Source organism: Oreochromis aureus, linkage group 7 (assembly GCF_013358895.1).
Source record: "Oreochromis aureus strain Israel breed Guangdong linkage group 7, ZZ_aureus, whole genome shotgun sequence".
NCBI classification, from domain to species: domain Eukaryota; kingdom Metazoa; phylum Chordata; class Actinopteri; order Cichliformes; family Cichlidae; genus Oreochromis; species Oreochromis aureus.
The window spans coordinates 26,495,029-26,518,257 of record NC_052948.1 but is presented as its reverse complement, the minus strand read 5'-3'; the positions used below and the strand labels follow the sequence as shown (position 1 = coordinate 26,518,257).

General features: G+C 39.0%; 1 protein-coding gene and 1 long non-coding RNA gene across 2 annotated transcripts in view; both read right to left on the bottom strand.

The window, feature by feature from the left end:
• lrp5 (low density lipoprotein receptor-related protein 5) overlaps positions 1-10,231 on the bottom strand; it is a 48,432-nt gene extending 38,201 nt beyond the window's left edge. Inside the window, exon 1 of the mRNA XM_031753495.2 lies at positions 9,983-10,231. Coding sequence (XP_031609355.1) covers positions 9,983-10,067 — 85 coding nt within the window. The 5' untranslated portion in view covers positions 10,068-10,231. The remainder of the gene's footprint in view (positions 1-9,982) is intronic.
• Positions 10,232-12,702: 2,471 nt separating this feature from the next.
• On the bottom strand, positions 12,703-13,539 carry LOC120441244. The gene is made up of 3 exons (XR_005613914.1): positions 13,505-13,539; positions 13,020-13,168; positions 12,703-12,937 (listed from the first exon to the last, which is right to left on the bottom strand). It is a non-coding gene; the product is annotated as an uncharacterized LOC120441244 (long non-coding RNA).
• Between the last annotated feature and the right edge of the window lie 9,690 nt (positions 13,540-23,229).

The following is a 23,229-nucleotide window of genomic DNA, read 5'->3' as shown; positions in this document are numbered from 1 at the left end:
TAATCGGATGAGCCCATGATGATGACTACTTAAACCCTGAGCCTTCCTTCCTCCAAAACACCAGCTAAGAAAAATGGAAATTAATGTTCCCTTTATACAAGAAACCCATCTTACTACAATAGAACAGAGTAGGTAGGCCATGTTATGTCATCTTCATTTAATTCTACAGCCAGAGGTCTGGCTATACTGATAAATAAAAATATTCCAGTGACAATAAAATAAACTTTAATTGACCCTTCTGGTTGATTAGTTAATTGTGAAATTTATTCAGAACAATAGACCGCCCCTAAATTAATACAACCCAGTTATGGTCATAGTTCCTTATTTCAAGATATTCTTCTGATAATAGCAGAAGGACAGCAAAACATACGGGTAGGGAATGATATAACCTTTTTTCTAGTTCCTATTTTGGACAAATCAACTACAACTGTATCCAGTTTAAAACTTTTCCAAATAACTGTGGCCTTCTGCTCTTGTTTGCGTAATTCCCATATTGGAATAGATCGTTTTTTTGTTTGTTTCCACAGAACACTGGATACTCCATAGCTGCCCAGGATCCTGTCCGACCACTCAGCTTTGACCTCGTCTATCTTGATTCCATAAAAAAATGCTATTTTATACAGACAGCCCTAAAATCCCACAATTCTCCAAAAACCTCTTTTCTTTGTAATTTATTAAAGATCAGATCTGTGAAACCAATCGTGCTTCCGCTCCCAACCGCTTCATACTATGAGACACATTAAAAGCATATTTGAAAGGTCAAATAATATCATTAACAAAAAGTATTAAAAAATATAATGCAAATGCAAACAATAGAAGAATTGGACAAAGAAATTTCTAAACTTGTAAAGGAATTTCAACATACTGGCTGCTGACCCAACAAATGCACATCATATTGACCTATTTCTTTATGAACGCTGACTATAAATTAATTTCTAAGGCACTGGCTAACAGGCTTGGTAAGTACTTGCCACGCCTGATACACCAGGATCAAAATGTATTTATTCATAATCGCTCACTATCTAACAATGTCCATCTTTCAAAATCCAAGTAGAGCCCAGTACAGCAGTAACTCGTGATGCCAAAAAGCCTCTGACAGACTGGAGTGGCCATATTTGTTCAGGCCCGGGCGAAGCCTGCCACTAATGCACGGATTTCAACTGAACAGGTCAAGTCGACAGGGTTGTCCTCTGTCCCCGGCACTATTTGTTTTAGCTGTTGAGCCTTTGACAGTGTCGATCAGATGGGAGCCTGATATAAAAGGCTTTGAAATAGATAACAGAAACAAAAAAAATCTCCTGGCAGATGACATTATTCTTTACTTGACAGACCCTGGTAAGTCCCTTGTTAAGCTACAGACATTGGTTAATGCCTCCACTGGTATTTCAGAATACAAAGTTAACTTGAAGGTTAATTGTGTCAAAATTTAAATTTTACCACAACTGTAAAAAAAAAAAAAAAAAAAAAAAAAAAGTGAAGTGGTTTTTTTGTTTTGTTTTGTTTTTTTTTTTTTTTTCCAAAAGAATCAATAGTTGTCAGACAGTTTCTATGAAAGGGTAAAACATCAAGAGTCTCCCTTGAAAAGTTAACTTGGGATCATAAATATGGGGAGGCTTCAACTACACAACATTAAAAAAAGTTTATTTAATTGCCCAGTTGCAATTTATTGCATCTTTCTTTTAGGCTGATGGATCCCTGTGTGGACTCAAATGGATCAGGATTCTTTCAAAAGAGAAACTTGCCAGTGAATTTGTTTATAAATGGATCTCCAGGTTAAGTGTCATGGTCCCTTAATTAAAGCTGCCTCCCTTAGTCAATTCTTTTGAGTTTTGAGTCCTGCATTTGGGTCCTCATCCTGCCTGCCACAGCACCGTACTTGACAAATACCTAGAAAATCTGACAACATCATTCTGTTGCACTTAATTCAAATCTGGTATGACGTTCACAAAATGCTTGGACTGAAAATTCTGGATGCATGAAACCAGCAAGTAAACTTGTTCAACCGGAGACAGAACAAAATGTATTCCCAAAGCATATTCTCTATTACAGAGTCCAAAACTGTGTTTGCATGAACCTAAACAGAGGTGGGAGTCAGGTTTTAAACATAAGAACTGATGACCATCTGTGACCAGATTTATGCTGCAATAGCTGATTTGTCACATTACAACTTTCTTCACCAACTGTAGATCCAGAATTACATAGATCCAAACCTGAAATCTCAGAAATGTGTTTTATATGTGATGTAGAAGGTGGTTCCTTCCTCCACTGAACCTGGCTTTGTACAAGGGTACACTCTTTCCTGCAAGCTGAAAGTACTTGCGAAACAAGCAAACTTAAAAAAAACAAACAAAAAAAAAACAACTGACGGCAAAAGAAAAAAAACAGCAGTATAGTTGTGAGATTTGTCTGTCTGTCAGTGTTAACTATGTTAGTTTCTTTATAAACAAATCGGGGGTTTCTCCAACGCACCTGCGGCGCATCGGGCGTCATCTGGCAGGCTATTTAAGGAGCAGCGTGACAGCTCTCAGGTGCTGGATTATTGTCTCAGTCTTAAGTGGTAACATGTCAACTGTCTGTTATGTACAACTTTGATTAGCAGGACATTCACTGATCGTGACGCTCACTGCCCAGCTCTCAGCCTGTCATCTCTGCCTACCTTTCCGTACTACCTCAGTTCATCTCTTCCAGACCTCAGCCTGCTCACCTGCACTGCCACTGGTCCACGCCATCCCCGCTTCGGTCTCCATCCTTACATACCTCGCCCAAGACTGTAGTAAACGTGTGGCAAACAGTTTGAGTTTGCCGTTCAGCGTGCTTTCTCGTTCCAGTGTTATGTTTATCATTTCGTCCTCACTGTAAATAAACCTGCCTTCACTGCAACTGTGTCTGTCTGAGTGATCTGCCACCAGAGTCCACTAGTGTAATTCCTGACATCCTGGTACGTTTCTGGAATGAACTCCTGATTCAACCGTTTATTTCCTTCAATGTGCTTCAAAAATGCGAGGTTAACCTAACCCGCAGACACTCTGAGCGAGAGGGATACTAATGCAGAGTTTTGGCCCAGATGTGCCAGAGGTCAGTTCGAGTTGCTTCCTTTCAGGTGTTTTCATTTCTAAAAAATTTTGTACTAATATTAAAAGAAATTCCAATGTGTTTAAGATTAAAAGAGCATTTGCATTACATATGGTTCACTTTTTCAAGTATTCTGTTTTATTGTGAAGAGCTCATGATTGTAAGAGGAAGTCAATGTGGTTGCGATCAGTAAATCAGATATTGCATCTGTATGTATAGAATTGTTTTTTCATATTGTGAAACGTGCTGCAAAACACAGTAAGGCAGACTAACTGTATTATTTAAAGATTACATGAATATACTCTGCAGGTTAATGCAGGATGAACAGGTTAGTTTGCTGTACTGTGATGGGTTTAAAGTAAACAACAGTGTGTTGGACTGGTGCACAGTGGCTGTGCGGTCATGGTTAAAGTTTGATTACATGAAATGTAGCAGAGGTTAATATGAACTTTAGCTGATGATGCTTCATACCAGCCGTATACTGTCTAATATAAAGACAGCATAAACAGTGTACTGTCAGTATATAGAATGGAAATTGGCCAGGACAACTCATGAAACATCTGCTGACATCTGGCTCAATTCAATTTTATAAATCCACAAAGAGCAGCAGATCAGCTGCTCACAGCTTGTACACTAAAAAAAATCTACTGAAGCTGTTTTTATATATTGTGAGTAGTGATTCTTTTCCTTGCACTGAGCCACTACAATTGATTTTAGGGTTGATACCCACTGTAACTCCTGACTGTGCTCATTTTCCTGTTTAGAGGCAAAGTCACCCTCTATAACGTAGGCAACAGAAAATAGAGCCTTTTTTTTCCCCTCTTTCTTCTGATTCAAGCTGCCTACAATTAGAATTAAAAAACAGACTAGAATATTAAGTCTGTATTCCCATCTATTAATATTATTTTATTATTACATTAATTTAGCACAAGGTTCAGTTAGCTTTACCAAAAAAAATAGCTGGTAGAGACATCCTCCAAAGAGCTACTTTTTACTTTCTTACTTTGAGTCCATTTCAGAAATTGTACTTTTACTTGAGTAAAAAAGTTGAATCAGTACTTCAACTTTTACTTAACTAATTTTTTAGAACTAGTATTTGTACTTCTACTTAAGTACAGAATGTAGGTACTTTTGCCACCTCTGATGTTAAGAAATGAGGATATCATAGGGACAGCTCAGGTTGAGTGGATTCAGGCAAAATTACAGAAGCAAGGCTGAGATGGTTTGGACACGTGTGGAAAAGAATTTTAATACAGAGCTGCCAGGCAGGAGGGAAGGAAGAGGACCAAAAAAGGTTTGTGGCTGTAGTAAAGGATGTTATGCAGAGGGTTGGTGTAACAGAGGAGGATGCTATGAATAGGATCTAATAAATCTACAGTAGTGACCCCTAAAGCGAGCAGCCAAAGCCCAAAGAAGAAAACTTATGACCACACTAAACCTTGACTAAAATTTTACCCCAGATATTCCTCCTCTGAAACAGCAAATCAGCCCATAAACTTATCAGGAAAGTCTAAAGATCTATTTTCCCAAAAACTTCTATTCACCGTCTTCTATACAAGAGGCAGGTTTAAGGCACTTCTGCACTGGCTTCACCTTTCAGGCCTGAAAGCTACATACATCTTTTATACTGTCGCCCCTAATAAAAAGTTCTGAAAGAAGTCCTACACCATGACTTTCCATAGTTGGATCAAACTAAAGGTGCAGGGCATCAAAATTCTCCTGATGATTCCATCATTGGAAAACTGTTTATTTATATTTTAAGATGCCAATGCCCTGTGGCAGATTCCAAGTAAGGACCAAGTCTCTCTGTGATCCTACAGCCAACAGTGTGTGTTAAATCTGAATCGGTACATTATGATTGCAGTGTCAGTCAAGTCAGAAGTCCTGAGAAAGACAGGGGGTGTGTGTGTGTGTGTGTGTGTGTGTGTGTGTGTGTGTGTGTGTGTGTGTGTGTGTGTGTGTGTGTGGTGGGGGTGGGGGCTTGAAAACAAAGAAGGGTTCCAAAAGAAGTTTTGAAAGAGTAGGCAATGCACTGCTGAACTCCTTTCCATGCATACACGCTCATGCACAAATGAACACACACAACTTCTCAGCTCTCCTGTTTTGTTCTGCCTGGAGAAAGCCAGCAGGCCCCCCTCTCTTTACTTCTTATCAGAACCCATCTTAACAAAGGCGTCTGTGTGTTTGGTGAAGGGCTAAAAGGAAGGAAGAGATTTTCTTCACACCTCCCCAATCGGGATGAGAAAAATGTGCATGATAAGAGTGGGGAACATGGTTAGTGTGTGCGTTAGAGAGTGGACCCCAGAGAAATCAAGGTAGACTGCCACAGACTTCCTCTCTCTCCACCTGTGCTAGTTCTTTCCTATTTTCTCTCTCATTCTTTCTTCCTACCTACTTCTCCCGCTCTTCGTTTCTCTCCATTTGTTACATCAGGCTTTTACAAAATCCAAACAGCATAGAGCCTCCAACCAGGCTAATGCAAACACGAAAAGATATAAACCCAGTACTTTCATTCCTCCTCAGTGCTGTTACCATACCCCTTCTCCTCACGTTTAGCTCCTCAGATTTCCCTTCCTGCCCTTAAACCATTTTCCCTTCCCTTCTCATATTCTAATGCATCTCATTCAGTGAGTTTCTGCAAGGCTGGAAATCACATCAACTTTTTAGTAGTAACAGATCAAACACATCCCAACTTGTAAATCTCAGAACATGAGTTTGGTGTTAAAGTGTGGATTTGCAAAACCCTGATGTATGCCACACCAGAGAAGGCCCAAAGCTGTTCTTTATATTAATTGTGAACATTGGCAAAACACACAGCCTAGCTGTTTTCAACTGTGATCATCCGCTTTTCATCCTCACATCTTAATCATAAAACAATTTCGATGTTGTGCCACAGTAACTTGTTAGCATGAGGCATTTATGAGATTCAGTTACAGCAGCATTTCATTTTCCATCCAATATTGTAATAATGTCTGACAACAGAAACACAAAAAACATGTGAATGAGAACAACAGTATTATAAATGTAGCTGTATTGTTGCTGCTGGCATTTAGCTGTTTTTGGTTTGCATTATTGTAGGGCCTTCACCTTGCAATGTAAGGCACCTTGAGGTGACTGCTGTTGTGATTTGGCACCTTATAAATAAAACTGATTTGAATTGAACTGAATTGTTTCAACACAGGCAGAGGTCTGTACTAAAACATTTTAAACATCAGACATGAGTGCCATTCATCTAGTCTTACAGTTTCTCAAGGCAACCTGTCAACATACACACACTTGCATGGTATTGCACCTTTTTTTTTAGCCAGTGGCTGTGTACAGACATGCTTAGGATATCATTGTTCTTTCAGGACCACTTCAACTATTCCTTCTCATGCACATTTTTAGTAACTGTGTCTACACTGGAGGCACTGAATGAGCAGCATTTTAGCACAGCATTAGCTCTGGTGTGCCACATGTGTCCAGGATGTGTTTAACAAAAGGGCTAATACCACTTCTCGAAAGAGTAGTTGTAAACCAACTTACTGATCATCTGCAGAGGAATGGTTGATTTGAAGAGCTTCAGACAGGTTTCAGAGCTCATCACAGTACAGAAACGGCATTAGTAAACAACTGATCTTCTTACAGCCTCCGACAGTGGACTAAAGGTAGTGCACTAAGACTCCAAGTCTTAGGCTCCAAGTTGTTAATTAACCTCTTCAGACACTAAGGTTAATTATGCAGTTCACAGCGTTCTGCACTAGGACCAATTCTGTTTACATTATACATGCTTCCCATAGGCAGTATCATTAGAATGCAGACCATACATTTTCACTGCTATGCAGATGATACCCAACTTTATCTAACCATGAAGCCTGAAAACACGCACCAGTTAATTAAGGAATGTCTTAAAGACATAAAGACTTGGATGGCCTCTAATTTCCTGCTTCTAAATTCAGATAAAACTGAGGTTAATGTACTCAGCCCTAAAAATCTTAGAAACATGGTGTCTAACCAGATGCTTACTGGAAGCCAGCATTACCTTGGCCTCCAGTAACACTGTGAGGAAAAAACTGCATAAGTTTTTGACCAGGATATGTTCTTCATTGCGCATATTAAACAAATATGTAGGACTGCTTTCTTCCATTTATTGCTTTTAGGCTGGACTACTGTAATTCATTATTATCAAGATGTGATTTAGTGCTATATAAATAAAATTGAACTGAATTAATACACAATCACTGTGGTGCTGCAAAATGCTAACTATGGAATGCTTGATACTGTGTATAGATATTGCTATATTCTAATGTCAATCAGCATATTAATAGTCATGTTCCTAACAGGCAAAGCGATCTTAGGGTTTCCACACACAGAGTGTACTACTTATACCTGGGTGGCCAGCCAGGTATATTATTTGCATAATCTGTAGCTAATGTTGCTATTGTGGCAGTCCTCTGTCTTTCAGTGGCCTCCCAGAAAGGATCTCATCCTGTGGTTGAGTGTATGTCAGCTCCAACTGTTTTTCTCTGGAAATCTGCTAAGCACCACACTACAACGAACCTGGGGCAGGTGGTGAAGTGATTCATGGTTACCAAGGGTAAAGAGCAAAACAAGGTCAGTTGAGGTCCAAAATGGGAGAAATTGAGTTCAGGATGAGAGATTTTCTTGAAAGGCATAGACTCAAGCACATACAAATACATCCTAGATGTGGATCTGTAGGAAACACATACATGATTTGGATGAATTTTCTTATGGTTATATCAGTGATGTGGACCTAAAGTTCCACTATGTACCAGTGGAGGTTAGAGGCTGGTGAGAGTTCAGTACTGACACTGTACACAGTATGTTTTAATTTTACATTACTCTTTTCAACTGTAAGTGATAAGAAACAGAGTCATGCTTTCTCAAGGGTACAAGATAAATATGTTACTTTGAGCAACAGGTTATTGTTGGACTTTGTTACCATTTGACACATCTGAAAGTGTGTGAAAGATTTCACTTGAAAATAGTACAACAGGCCTAAGGGATTTTTCATCTGGCCTACTGTGCTGTTAGAAAAAAACTGTTAAGACAAAACTGAAGTCCTTACTAACTAAATATGCTTCACTTTAAATAAGAGGACACTTAAATTATAACGATGACACAGTCGAGCTGAGGCAAAACTAGCAAAATACAACTTAAACATACTCGAACAAAATTAGAGGACCTCTGTTGAACCATTACTGAATGAAAATGATGCAAATATTAGTAACAAAATGTGTTTAAAAAGTATTCTTTGCTCACAAATTAGACTTCATTAGTATTTTACTGGATGCATTAACATGTTTGCAGCATCTAAGTGCTGCAGATGACTAACATAAAATGTATCTTTTATATACTGCAATAATTCATTTTATTTTCTATCAACTATTAGGTTTTCTTTAAGTCCCTAACCTTTAAAAAAAATTATTGCTGTTATTTATATGTCGTTAAATAAAAAGCACTGTGTCTTCTCTACAGTTAAACTGAAGTGAAAACTAAAAGAAAAAATAAAATTACTCGCCCAGCTCTCAAGCTTAGAATTGTTCCTTACCTAATACCACAGCTGTAAGGTTAATCATGAAGGAATTACTACTAGAGGGTTGAAAGTAGTTGGAGTAATAAGTAATGAGTGAGTAGTTAGTGCATTTTCTCTGGCTGTGTTTAGTTAAAAGATAATCAGAAATATATCATAGAAAGTGTATGAGCTACTTAGAGATCATAAAAAGGAATAATGAAAATCTAAAGGATCTACTATCTACTAGTTCTACTATCTAGTCAAGGATAGTGGTTCATTTTTTGAACCTCATAATCTAAATTTACACAGTCAGCACTTCATGTTCTTTTTTTGAGTAGTAAAACACGTAAGATTATTTTAACACACACACACACCAGCTAACCAACTCAGTGAAAACATGATGAGGTAGCTGACTCAGGAAAATTTTAATGATAAAATAGCTGAGTAGGTGCGGCATATATCTCAAACTGTTAAGTTACAATGAAGTCCAAGTATAACCTCCACTTTGGCCGTTCTTCTTATATAAATTAGTGTTATGCAAAGTTATAACTAACTACCCAGTGACACTGACGGAAAGTAGAAAAGCAGTTTGTAAAACAGCGCAAAGATTGCGACTTTCATCAACAAATCTGGAATCGGTCTCACCTGTACCTTAAAAAAACAATCGAGTGAGCTTAAAGGGAGCTAGAGTTCTTAGAAGTTAATTTTATATGAGTTATTGGAGCATGAAATAATATGCCTGATCTGTAAGGGGCTGTATAGAAAGCACCAGGACCTGCAAAAATGTATCCATATGAGAGAAAACTAAGCTCCGCCTCTCGCTGAGCAGTTTCAGACGATTAAATAGTAATAGCGCAATTCAGGCGGTGGAGAAGGGAATGCTTATAAAGACATCGATCCTGATTGGAAAATGTTTGCCTTGTTCTCTGCTGTGTTCTTTCTCAAATAAACATACCGGCGTATTTGCACCATTACAGAAGAAAGACTGGCTGACATCCGACACCGAGCACGAATGGCTGGAGCTACCGAGGCCCGACAAAATAGCCAGGCTGACTTTAAAGTTAATTTCTTTTCCTTTGGCTGTGACGGCTGTAAAACTGAGGGGGAAAGCAGGGGTCCGTTTGGTTACACAAGCTTTCTCATAGAGCGTGTCGCCAACACCAATTCAAAGTTTAAAGACTTCCATTGTGTTGGTTTGCCCTTGGGATATAAAAATCTAAAGTTTGACACAAGAAATCGCTGCTAGACTTAGACTGACCAAATGTGGAAAACGTTTGAGGGCAGTGAAGTGCACAAATGCACGGCAGGGTCGGACCGTGTTCACCAGTGTTCTTATCAGCTTTCGTGCTTCCACCTTTCTTGAGGATCCATGTTGTGAACAAAAAGTAAACGTACCGTCAACCGCCGACAGAAGGCAACTCCAGAGCAGCAACGCCACCAGTAGACCGCCCATTTCAAGTCCTCTGCACTTTAAATCCATAACTCCGGGTCCATTTTCTTATATTTACTCCTCAATCGAGTTGTGAAGCCCTCCACTCCTCAGTGCTCACATGTACACATATGGTCTGTGCTCCACTGTAAAGCCAGATGTGGCTGCACGCAGGAGTGTGCGCTTCTGTGTGTCCTTCGCTATCGACTACATTCCCCCCCACCCCGTCCCACTTAAGGCGCTCGCGCTACTTTATACTTTGGACTCTCGAGCTCGCGCACTGAGAGAAAGGGCATGCGGGCGTGGAATTACGTCACTCAACACGAGGCTGTCCCATTTTTTATTCTTACTAATTTGACTTTTGTGTAAATGTCATAAATATCAGATGTTGGACAGCAGTTAAAGTAAACGCTGCTCTGTTGCTTTAAGGACAGACTTTTATGTCCCTGCACATGAAATTCTAAAACAAGATGTAAAGTATGACTTTTAAATGAAGTGAACCTCTGTAAAACTAGGATGAAACAAAGGAAATTCCTAGTTAAGAGGCTCCTTCCACTTGTTGTTAATGCCGAGTGGGGGGAGACACTTAAAATAACCGGGATTTCTGTGTGTGCTAATAATCCACGTCATTAAAGATGATAGCAAATGAAAAAATCAATCACAGAATTTATTAAATCTGGAGAGTCGGATATTTCAACACGAATCAGGGATGGCTGCGACATATTACAATTCCCCAAGTTAAGTTTTGCTTTCTAATAACATTCTAGGACTCTTTAGAATGCAATATTACAGTTTTGAAGTAAAATTCATCAAACAGCAGTTATTGTTTGTTGATACATAGGTCTGTCGTAAATGGCTGCAGATACAGATGAAATTCAGAGACAGGAAGAATGATATGTTTGGGAAGAATAAACATTATTAAACTATTTCTTGTACGAAATAGAATCATTTCAAAAGTAGATTTTTTTAACTGCCACACTTGATTGAAAATCAGCTGCAACTGATTTTGGAAATGAAGCTGACTTTTTTTCATAGGTTTGCAAAAAGACATGCTAGACGCAACAGGTCATTTTAACCCACACTTGCAGGATTTTTTAAATGGATTTGCCCATTTTGTTATTAATAAAATATCCAATTAATAAGTAATAAAAATCAGTAAATGTGTCTTTAGTGACAGCAACATTTACTAACAACCCTCACCCTGTCAGTCATGACAGAATATCAAGACCTTATTAAACACACTGATGTTGATACAGGATAACCATGTAACTTAAAGTAACCAAACAGCAATTCAAATTAAGCAAGAACGCTAGCTTGTTTTTGTCTGGCCTCCAGCATTTAAAAAAAAAAAAAAAATCAAACTGAGTTCCAGGATGTATTGCAGCATACCTCAGTCTTCCCCAAATGTGCTTGGTTTTAAGCACAAGGGCAAGTAAGTCATGTAATCATCAACCAGTTAAAGAAGATAGTACTTATTGATATCGTTAGACTGGTGTATAACTGGTAATGTGATTTCCGTAATATTTTTAGATGAATTTTATGGAAATCACTCAATAACAAATAATCATGCAAAAAAAAAAAAAAAAAAATACACTGAGCCTGAGATTGTTACTTATGGCTTGGAAACATCAAATACCAATCAGGACCAAATCCTCCAGTGGTCTGTTGTAAAGCCTGCAAACAGGACTTGTAGCATTTAACCAATAAAATCCATGTTTTCAAATCACATAAAAAGTGAGTGGAAGAAGACAGTTTTTGATATGGCCCATGTTACACATCATATTTGATTACATTCAAGGTCATTGTCAAAGGAAAATTGTATATATATGTGATCAGCTACATGAAATGTATCCTTTCATTAAGCACATGTCTACGTGACTTTTCACCTAGTAACTTGTGATGAACCTATGCAGATACTAACTGCTTCTTGTTTTTAAAGAACATTTAGATGTAGAGAAGAGCTCAGCTCTGTTATGAGTAGAGAAGGGAAAAACCCGCTGCTCTGAGTGACGTTGTTACCTTGACACACACACACACACACACACACACACACACACACACACACAGAACTGTATAAATAAAAAACGCAGACAGAGATGAGACGCAGATCCTGCGTTCCATGGCTGCCCTCGCGAGTTAAAGAAAATCTGCAGTGTTTGTGTTTTCTAACTCAGGTGTCTCAGCTGAACAAAGGGTGATTTAAAGAAATCCCCTGTCAGTCATGTTCATTAAAAACTCTAAAAATGAAAAATACATGTAAAAAAAATGCCTGTGCTATATGGTATACTGCTGTATGAAACAATCATTAGCAAATGTGACCATAACTAAAAAAAAAAAAAAAAGTGTGACAATTATTTGTATTATTATCAGTTCTTGTCATTTGTACTGTGTGCTGCTGTTACCAGCCAGCCAAAGTAGAGACAGATGAAAATTGTGTGTCCCCTAAAAATGTGTTTGATTGTTGATTACATTAATAAAAAAAAAGTCCTAAGTTGTATAGTTAAGAATTATTGTCTTGCCCGAGCATGATACAGAGAGCATTTACTTTTGCATTTTCCTTTTTGCAAATAAGCAAGAGGAACAGGAAGAGAAGTTACTTCACTTCAAATTTTCAGTCTTTGCCAGCAATACAGTGAAATCACAAATGTGTCACGAGGGAGCAGGGAGGACTCGGCGCAGACTGAAATCACAGAAAACTGGTTTTATTTACACACTCCTGGTGCACTATACACTGGTGAAGGAGAAGGGGGCTAGGGTTCCCAGGGGTACAGGGAAGAATTGGGAAAAGTGTCCTCTCTTACTCCGCCCCACTTGGGCAGAGCGGCGCGCTTGGAAAGGTCCTTTCCTCACACACGCCACTCTCACTACGGCACTCACGAACAGGCTTAGGTGTCCAGATTTCCAAACCAAGCACGAGAAATCTGTATACAGAGAACAAGAGTTAACACGGAAAACTTTCACGAAGAGAGCTCAAAAACTGGCTGAGGCTAAAGTAGCACTGACGAGCGTTACTCAATAGTCCAGCGGCGAGGTGCTCTCAGTCACTGCCTTAAGTAGCGAGAGCAAACAAGGTGAGGAGCCACAGGCAGGGCCGTTGCTAGCCATTTGGGTGCCCTAAGCACAAATGCTTTATGGTGCCCCCCCCCCCGCCACTTAAAAAAAACAAAAAAAAAACATTAATACTTTTGAATTTCTCAGTGGAATTTGTTTAATTAAATAACAACAAACATGACAGTTAAACAAATAAATAAGGTTAAAGGAGGTTAAAAATACTGTTACAAATAAATACTCAGGCCCCTTTGGAAAATTAAAATCAGAGCTGACATTAAAAGGACCTCTCCGCACAATTTCAACACGATCAGCATCTACAATGTGAGCTGGCCAAAGAGCAGGATCGGTTGAAGGGGGCACACATGTCTCCACAGTGTCACTTTCTGATAGTCTCTCAGTGACAGGACTCTCAGTGGTACTTGTGTATGGAACTGTACCTGAACTGGTGGTTGATGGTTCTTGTTCTTCTTGGCTAGGGATTGTTGCAGGGTCTACAATGGCTGGTGGTTGATGTCCAGGGATGGCACTACTACTGGATGGTTCATCCTGTCCTTGAGATCCTCCTTGAACATATTTAAGCATTGACCCTGCATACAAGAGAAAATATTCAGGGATTTTACAGAAATACAATTTTGAATCTACAGTAGGCCTACTGAAAAATTGCATTATAAGACTAATAAATTAAGTAAGTCACTGGTACATTTAAAAATTACTAACTATATTTTACATGTATAGATTTTCATAATGGCAAATGGCAATATAAACATGCTGTACATAATTTGATATAAATGCTAAGTAGGAAATCTATATTACTGGAAGATATAGGTTTCATATTACACTGTAATATGAAACCTATATCTTATTTATGCCGCATAAATAAGATATGCGTCTTTATAGATATCCTGAAATGCAGCAACATACAAAGTAATCTTGTTTAATCTGATAATAATACTTGACTGCATCACTGACCTATCCCAAAGTTAAGGTTAATCAGTAGCATGCATGACGTTAGCCAGCTAGCAACCTGAGGAGGGAAATGCTAGTCTCACGATTGCTAACGTTATCTGAAAACCGTCAATTGAGTGACCATGATGAGTTGCTTTTAGTAGTCCATTCTATATTCATATCCACAACGTAAACAAACTACCCAACATCAATCATTTGCAACATTTGTTAACACAGTATGAACACTGCTAACAGGAGCTATCACAGAGTTGACGGACATGAGCGTGCAAGCAAGGGCTACAATAATGAACTTTTTCTTATTGTTATTATTTAAACATTGCCTTACCGCAAGCGACGCCTGAGTTTCATCACGCTTCCTCTTCTTCTTTCTTTTCTCCGCTCCCGACTCCTGTTGCCGTTTCGAGGCCATGTTCAAACAGGTGTTTACCAATACCGAATTGAGGCATTATAGAACAGACCACTGGGAGTGGGGGGGGGGCACCAGGAGGAGACTGGAGACAGGGCACAAAGCAGATTCACCCCTTTTCTCGGGAAAATTGTTTTATGTTGCTTTTGTATTGTTTAACCATATTAATGCATATGATATTTATAGTATTAATATGGTTTACTTTTTTTTTTTTTTACGACCCTGATTTTTTTGGTGCCCTACCGGCCATTTGGTGCCCTACGCAGTGTGCGTTATGTGCGTTTGCGGAGCTACGGCGCTGGCCACAGGTGATTGCCTACAGGTGGTGAAGGCCAGGAGCGGGAGCCCACTATGAGCTCCGCCCAGGCAGCGAGTAGAGAGAGAGAGGAGAGAGACAAAAACAACACATGTAGCCACACAGGGCCAGCCGAGCAGGCACGGGGACCATGACAAAATATCCTTATGTTACACTGGAGCATTCCCCCGAAATAAATTATCATTGTCTTCCTCTGGATATCTTTAGACACAATAAACTAGAAAATTCTGTCTAATTTCATTCAGCAGTTTAAGTACAGTCAGTCAAACACACACTTTTGCACTCAGTATAGTGTTGACCAAGAAAATGCATTTAGATACATTTAAATGTGTAAAGCCTTTTATTGTTTAATACCCCAGTGTGTGCGGCGTTGTTCATCGCAATTCATTCAGTTCCATTGTTTTATGAATCAAATGTTGGATTTGGTTATTCAGTAAAATCAGTGACGTAGACAATACATAATTTCCAGATCACACTAAAAAAAAGGTGCAAAATCAGTTTCTTAAGTAATGTAAAAAAAAAAAAAAACAGATAAAGGCTGTATACAGCATTATACGTTATGTGTTTATATAAATTTTCTGTAGATACTGGAAGGTTCTCTTGTGTTGTGCAGCTGTTGTTAGCTGGCATACCACAGCAAATAACATGCACTATTGTAAATGCAAAAAAATACTTACTGAAGTAGTCACTCAATAGGATATCAGCACTCACTGTTTATGAACTGTGGTCTAAATTTCATCTACAACACAAACACAAGAATCGTGGAGATTGTGTAAATGGCTCCTTCCAGTATGCTACTTAGAGTCAGGTGTTTTAATTTAGGACATGACATTGGATGTATGGGCCGTAGAGGCACCCCTCCCAACAAATACAGGCATACATAGCTTAGTTACTGATAAAGTCATTCTTCTTAGTAAAATCTGGTAGATGTGAACCATGATACAATCACAATAACTTAGAATGGACCCTAAAAAAAAACAAACATTATAAATATGCAGAAAGAAGCTCCAAAAGCATTTCTAAGTAGCTGACTTTTTTTGTAGTTTGAAATGATGAATAAAGAAAAGCAAACTCTCAAAGAACTTTTTTAGAGAGTTTAGAAAAGATCCTTCAAAGATTACACCAAAAGTATTACGTGCAATTCTGTGAGAGTACCCTGCCTTTCACTTAGTGTTTGTCACACCTAAATGTTTCAGGTCTTCAAACAAATGTAAATATTAGTAGTAGTAAATTATGAGTGTTTCTTTGTTACAAAATCCCATTTAAGATACATAGCTAACATTTATTATCTGTACATTGGCACCAGCAGGTTATTCTGGTTGAGCAGATGTTTATACTGTGTTAAGGGCAAAGTACACTCTAAAAAATCTGCCAAGTAGAGTTCAGTATCAAACTCAGGCTGTATAGAAAGTGTTCACAATTCTCACATTACCAGCATTTTCTGAAGGCAACTTGACTGAGGAAAGTTGTCTGGCATCTTTGTTATGCTGTTTTAATGCCAGTTAATGTTAAACCCCCATGCCAAATCAGGTTTAAGCCATAAAAACTAAGATCAAAAAACAGCAAACATACACTTTGTTTTTGATATTTGAGATCTCAAATATTAAATTGCAATGTATCTGGTAATTCCAAAAGGCTGACAAATCTGTAACTTAGAGCATGACTGCTATTCTCTTTGTCAAAGATTAATATATTATTTAGTATAGTGTATATATATATATTTTTGTCTTTGGAGCCTTATATGTATTAACTTCTCATCCATTGCTCATTGGGCCCAAAGCCATGCTGATTGTTTGACTGCACATCTGCACAACATAATGCTAGTCATTCCATAACATCTTCCAGGAGGAGTACACAGTGCAACAATGGAAAATCTGAAATAAATGATGAATTATTCTGGTCAATACTTTAGCCCTGTCTTCGCGTCAGTAAAATAGACCAGAGGAGAAGGTAACTTGGGGACATATTGTTTTCCAAACAAAAGAATAACTCTTGGTCTTCAAACACACCTAAACCTAAGCCAACGCTCTCATTTCTTCTCTATTTTCTCAGTACCTTGCTTCTCTGCTCCAATTGGCTCTTCACTTTAAAGGCTCTGGAAACTCAAAACACATGTTCCTCTCCTCTGTGTTTCCAAGCACATGTAGAGAGGCTGGCAGCTTTCGTAACATAGAATATGGAATACAGAGTAGGTAGTACCTGTGCCCTGTTCAAGGCTGTCTCATAATGTGTAAATCTGTCCCCCATGTACATACAGTTGTGTCCTCTACTGTGTCTTTTCTCCCCTGTGCATCTCCTGTATCAGTGGGTTAAAGCTTCATTTGTTTTCTCAGATTCATTTTTCCCTCCCTCTTACGTTCATATTCATGCATAGATAGATAGATAGATAGATAGATAGATAGATAGATAGATAGATAGATAGATAGATAGATAGATAGATAGATAGATAGATAGATAGATAGATAGATAGATAGATAGATAGATAGATAGAAAAGGTGTTATGAACAGTCAGTTTAATTAATTCTGTAAAAGTATTCCCTATAGATTTAGCTGAGGAAAGCTTGAAGCAGTGGTGGCATATGACAGGAAACGGAGGTACATTAACTTGAGCTCTGCTGGCTAACTCACAAGTGGGATCTATGGTTCAAGCCAAAGGTAAGTTGGATGAGCAAAACTGAACAACAGACATGAGTGAGTGTGAGCACTGTTACACTAAATACTATAACACAGGAGTGTGGTTACAGTAGATAAGGTGTGTCAGCCAACCTGCACTGGTAAATGGACCGCCCCACCCCCACCCCACACACAGCCTTCACAACTTAGAAGACTGAGGAGAGACAGTCCCTGGTGGATCTTTTCTTAATAACTTTGCCTCGACCTTGATGGAAAACATCATGAGGTGAAGGAAACACGTTAAGGAGAATCATCATTTTAATATGATACAAATAATCTTTGTTTATAGAGCTCCCATGTTATTAATTCAAGTGTAGCCAGGCAACTCAGAGTATCATGTATGAGCAAGATATACAAATGTCTTGGGAAATGTCTGGACGAACAAATGAACTCATGAACAGAATATCTTTTGGTACAAAGGGACGCATTTTGGAACTAAAACAGGTTTTGGGTAATAAGAATTAGGATTTTATAGTTTAGTGAGTAAACTGTGTCAGCCTTGAGCAGCTACAGCTAGTTTTTCCTACTACTATAAAAAAAAAAAGAAAAACCAAGAAATTTTTATCATCTTCAACTTTTCTGAGTTACCCATTTGTGTCTGAGAAAAGGCAAGAAAGGTAAACATTTGGCATATTAAGAAACCTTGAAATATTGTAATATCAAGCTGGGATAATGTGGGTTAGTTTGGTTTTGTGACTGCTTGACTGTATGTTTTCATTAAACTTTTTTTTTTCAGTTATCTTAAAAGAAAAATCAAGTTCCCAAAAAATTCTGAATCGAGTGGAACTCCCTATATGTAAACAGTATGTAGGGTATTCAGCAATTTAGTCACCTGGCACTCAGTGTCAGCCTGTAAATGCTGACAGCTCAGCGTACTGCATAGTAATTTTAAAAAGCCTGTTGCATCCCATCTAGTTTATTCCATTTCTATGCACCCACCCTGGTGCTGGAATGCAGTAATAAAATATTTTTTCTTTCAGCAGTCACCTGCAACTCACAGCCGCTGGCCTGACTTCACACTGCTCTACAAATATCAAAACAATCTCTGCATAGGTCTGCATTCTTCTTTCTGCCCAAGTCCAAGGCTTAGGAGTAATATAGCTGAGTCTAACAAATACCTCTCTCTTTCTCCGTGGGTAACAAGGAACAGGTGAGGCTCCCAGCTGGCTGAGGTAAACACCGACTTTTCTAAATAAAACTCTTTCACATGTGGTATCTTTTACTCAGACTCTCACTCAGCTCACAACAGAACATCATGCCACTCAGACAACTCTGAGAAGTATGCACATTAAAACAAAAATGAAAAAATGCAAGTTATTTTAGACCTCAGTCTGATCCATATACCCTCCCTATCCAGAGCCACCATTCCATAATCATTTAAGATGGTTTATGTAATTTGAAAAAGTTTTTTTTTTTTTTTTAAAAAAACAAACAAACTTGGGTATAGGACTGACAAAATTGTAACTAAAATACATTATTATTTAAATAATGTATGAAGCACATGAAAATTATATTTGTACATAGCTGCTTGGCACAGTCGGCACTGCTAGTCTAGCCATTTAAAACTGCCATGACTGATGTCGTGTTGCATATAGGACAGTTCTAATGCCACTTCTCTCCAACCAATCAGCATTCTGCATCATAATCTTAAGTATCAGCTCGGCTCACTTAGAATCATGACTGGGGTGCTGACTCAAAAAGTACTAGGTACTTTCCAAAATGGAAAAAAAGAGCGAGTAAAGACAAACCATAGAAACTGCACAGAAGAAAAGAGAAAGATTCATTCAGATATTGTTACCTGTTGAATTGTCTGTAGGTTTAAATTCAGACAATTCAACATGAACTGAACAACTGGTAAAGGATTTTCAGCAAAGGGAAGTTTTTTTTTTTTTCTGAGAATGATCCATAACAAAAAATATACTTAAACTAAACTGTTCTTACATTTAAAATAAAGTTGTATCAGACCACACCCCTAACAGTAAACAGTAAATGCTGGTTGTATTTTTATTGACCGAGTTCGACTCCGATCACTGCTTATCATCTATCCACCATACTTTATCAATAAATATTTCTGGTCATACTTGAGACTGCGGTCCAAGCCCCTCGTGTTTCACTAAAAGACTCATAGGTAGGGAACAGAAATGTTGATCATTTAAGTAAGTACTTCGGATTAGTCTCTTAATCAGTTTACAGGAAGGAGCTGTATGCAGGTAAGTGAGCCTTTTAGGTGATCAAGGAGCAAGTCAGATCAGCATCTCTCTTCATCCAGGTCAAATAAGTTTCTTTGGAAACAGAAACACAGATTCTCCTCTCTTTCTTCAGGGCTGAGCTCCAGCGCTCAGAGCAGGGATGTAGCTACAGCAGACGGGGTGAGAGCAGGTCATGCAGGTTAGCAGGTAACTCATTTCTACAGGTTCTCCAACAGGTTTGTGAGAGAAATGAGGTACAGAATTAGAGTAACAAACAGCTTCAGCCAGAGATGACAACCTGGCAACAAGTGGTGGAGAACAGGTTTAAATATGGCCTTGATTGGAGATGAACGACAGGCGTGCCTCCCTGACCACACCCACTGCTGACAGACTAACAGACTGCTTAGTTTCCATTCATGCCCACATTCACACAGACAATGGAGAGAGGAGCTGGAGGAAAGAGAAAGACAGGTACCCCACCTGGAGGACAAGGTGGGCCATGACACCATACACGCCCTCTCCAGTTGTATGCCTTCCTGCCCTACATGGCTGGACTGGACTTGAACTAGACTGGTTCGTTTTACACTCTGCTTGAGCACTTAAAGTACTTTATACAACATGCCTCATTCACCCATTCATACAAGCACTTTTTTCTATGTGGTTAAATAGCTTTAAAAAAAAAACTCTGAGCATGAAAAAGTGAGGTCACTCAGAAAATTTTGAACATCAGACACTTTGCTGCATTTAGATGAATTTTTATACCTTTTTCGACATTATTTTGTGTCCGTTTATGTAAAGGAAAACTGCAGGAAATAATTCAATATATCCTTGAATGTAACAAAAAAGGTTTTTAGGCAGTCTGTGTTTATTTATCTTTATGCAGATGTACAGCTGAGTCTTGTCGAGGTGGCTCTTCTATGTTGAGCCACGCGTTTATGGAGTGGCTGTTGGGTTTCTCCAATGTAGAGATCTGCACTGTACAGCATAGTTTGTGTTTGGGAATTTTGTCGTTGGGATGAATTAGGTTTGTTTTTTGACAGTGTGACTGGGTTTGAAGTGAACTGGGATGTCATGCTTGGAGAAAATTCTCCTGAGTTTCTCTGATAAAACTGTTACATGTTTTTCCATTTGTCTCAGCCACTGTGGTGAGGTCTTTGATGATATTCCACTGGGCCTTCCCTCTGATGCCCAGATTTCCTTCAGAAGACTTGCAGTGAAATCGGTGATAAATCCCCTGCATTCCACCTCCATTGAATGTACCATCACTCTACAGCCACTTTCCTCTGATTCAGCTTCCAGATTGGCAAAGCACAGCTGCTTCGTTTCATGTGCTTCATTAAAGGTGTCTTCCCAAGGACCTGTGGGCTCAACAGTGAGGACGCGACAACAAGAGTTGGACCACATTACCAGGTCTGAGCGCAGGTTAGTCATGGCAATGTCTGGTCGCAAAGCAGGTCTCTGATCTGAGATTACATTTTCTAATGGGCTCGAGTTGAGAAGCATCATACAGAAAGTTGGCGACCTCTGCTCACTATGTAACTCAGCGACCGCTGACCCCACTCTGTGATTTTACGTGGCCCACCACTTCATGGTTGTTATTCCCACTCACATTCATTTTGTTATATTACCAATATTTAGTTGCAAGGAAATTTCACGACTGGACTTGCTGCACGGTAGCACAGTACTCCATCTCAGTTGAGCAGTGGAGATATGTGGTGGGGCAGAGTCTGCGGCTCTGCTGCAGAGCAGGAATGGGGCAGTGGGGTCAACGGGGGTGTTACTCTATTTAGATTAGAAAACAGCATGCAACGCCGCCAGCACTTTATCAATGTGGGTTACTGTTAGATATGCTTGTCTGTTCCCATTATCTATCCTGTAATTGGCATAATTCAAACCAAGCTGTTGCTGGTGTCAGATGGGATAGTTTGGACCAGGAATTGATATGAATTTAGTGATTCCAGTTCCATTATCGATATCACTTATCAATTTAATTCCACATCAAATCTCTTATCGATTCTCATTGGGTTCTCATTCGCTCTGCTTTGAGAGTCACCTCGCCGCTAAGCAGTTCAAATACATCAAATACATTACATTTGTGCATGCTGCATGGTCAAATGTTTGTGTGCCTGAGGCATTTCCCCTCATTGTTGTGATTAGTTTTGGGGCCGTTACTCAAAAAAAGTAATGTTTTACACAGAACACTTTTCTTAAAATTAATGCAGTAAGTTAAGCAGAATTGATAGGAAAGCAGAATATCAATGCCAAGTATCATGCCCAAGAATATTTTGGCATGCAGACTGGAGCAGCCAGGAACTGAACCACAAGCTTTCAATTTTTAGACGACCCCCTCAACCACCCCAGATGGAAGGGAATTTTTTTCCATAACATTACAGGTACCTGAAATCACTATCTGTCCAGCTGTTTTAAAATGTAGACCCATTTAAATGGCAGATTTAGACTGCTGTTTCACCATTCTCCCAGAAGGAATTTGATGGCATCTGTGAGTCCTTATGTTGAGGCCATGACTGGGGAGGGGAATTGAGCGTGAATATAGACATTGCTTTTATTGTTATTGCACAAAAGGACCAGAGCGTGATTGCAAAGTGCAAACTGCATCAAGGATAGAAATAGCTGCATTATGCTGTTAACACAACTTTGGCTCCTGGCAAGCACCTGCACAGATAGCATGCTAATGCTAATTTAGCAAAGGAACCAGACAGCTGTAAAGCAGAGTGAATGCCAACCCAGCAGCCAGACCTTGAACTTCAACAGGTAACAAACGGATGATCAGTCAGGCTACCACCTCCATTTCTAGCTGTATGTGTTTCTACATTAGAATTTCTGTGACAATTGTGTCTTTTTGTGTTGGTTTTCATTTTTGCTTGATGTTGTTGTGTCATGGCTCTGGGTAATTTTGACCCAGCATATTGAGTTTCTGGTGTTTTGGTATTATTCTGTATGATGGTTTATGTTCTGATTCAGCAGCCGTTTTGATTATCCTATGTTTCGGTTTAATTCTTGTTAAGAGTTTAGTTCTTAGGTTTTGGTTCCCGTGCTCTCTGTTCAGTGTCTACTCTGCATCTCTGTGCCTGTTGTGTGCTTCCTGTTCCATTTTGATAGTCCTGCTCTGTGTTCAGCCTCTGTCCCCTGTCTCATCTGTGTAATTAGCACCAGCTGCGTTTCCTCTTTGCTCTGTTCCCCTCTTGTATTTTAGTCCTCAGTCTTCCCCTGCTTGTTGTTGCGTATTTCACCTTCACTCACACCTTCTCCGTGCTGTATCTCCCTTCGTGTTCTGGTGAAATTCTAGTTCCTAGTTTCTGGTTTCATTCTCCTAGTTTATGCTTCCTAGTTTTAGTTTCTTGAGTCTAATTTAGTTGTTAGTTTGGGTTTGAGGTTCTTAGTTTGTGTTTGTAAAATTAACTTCTTAGGAAGAGTGTTCCAGCAAATAAAGCTGCACTTTAAGTTAATTTCCTGTTTCTGAGTCCTGCGTTTGGGTCCACATCCTGCCTGCCACACAGCACTATCCTTGACATGTCGGCTTTCTACTAAGATAACGATCAGATGTGTGTCCTCACTACTCTGTAGGTTTATATTGTTAAATGGTAGTTATGA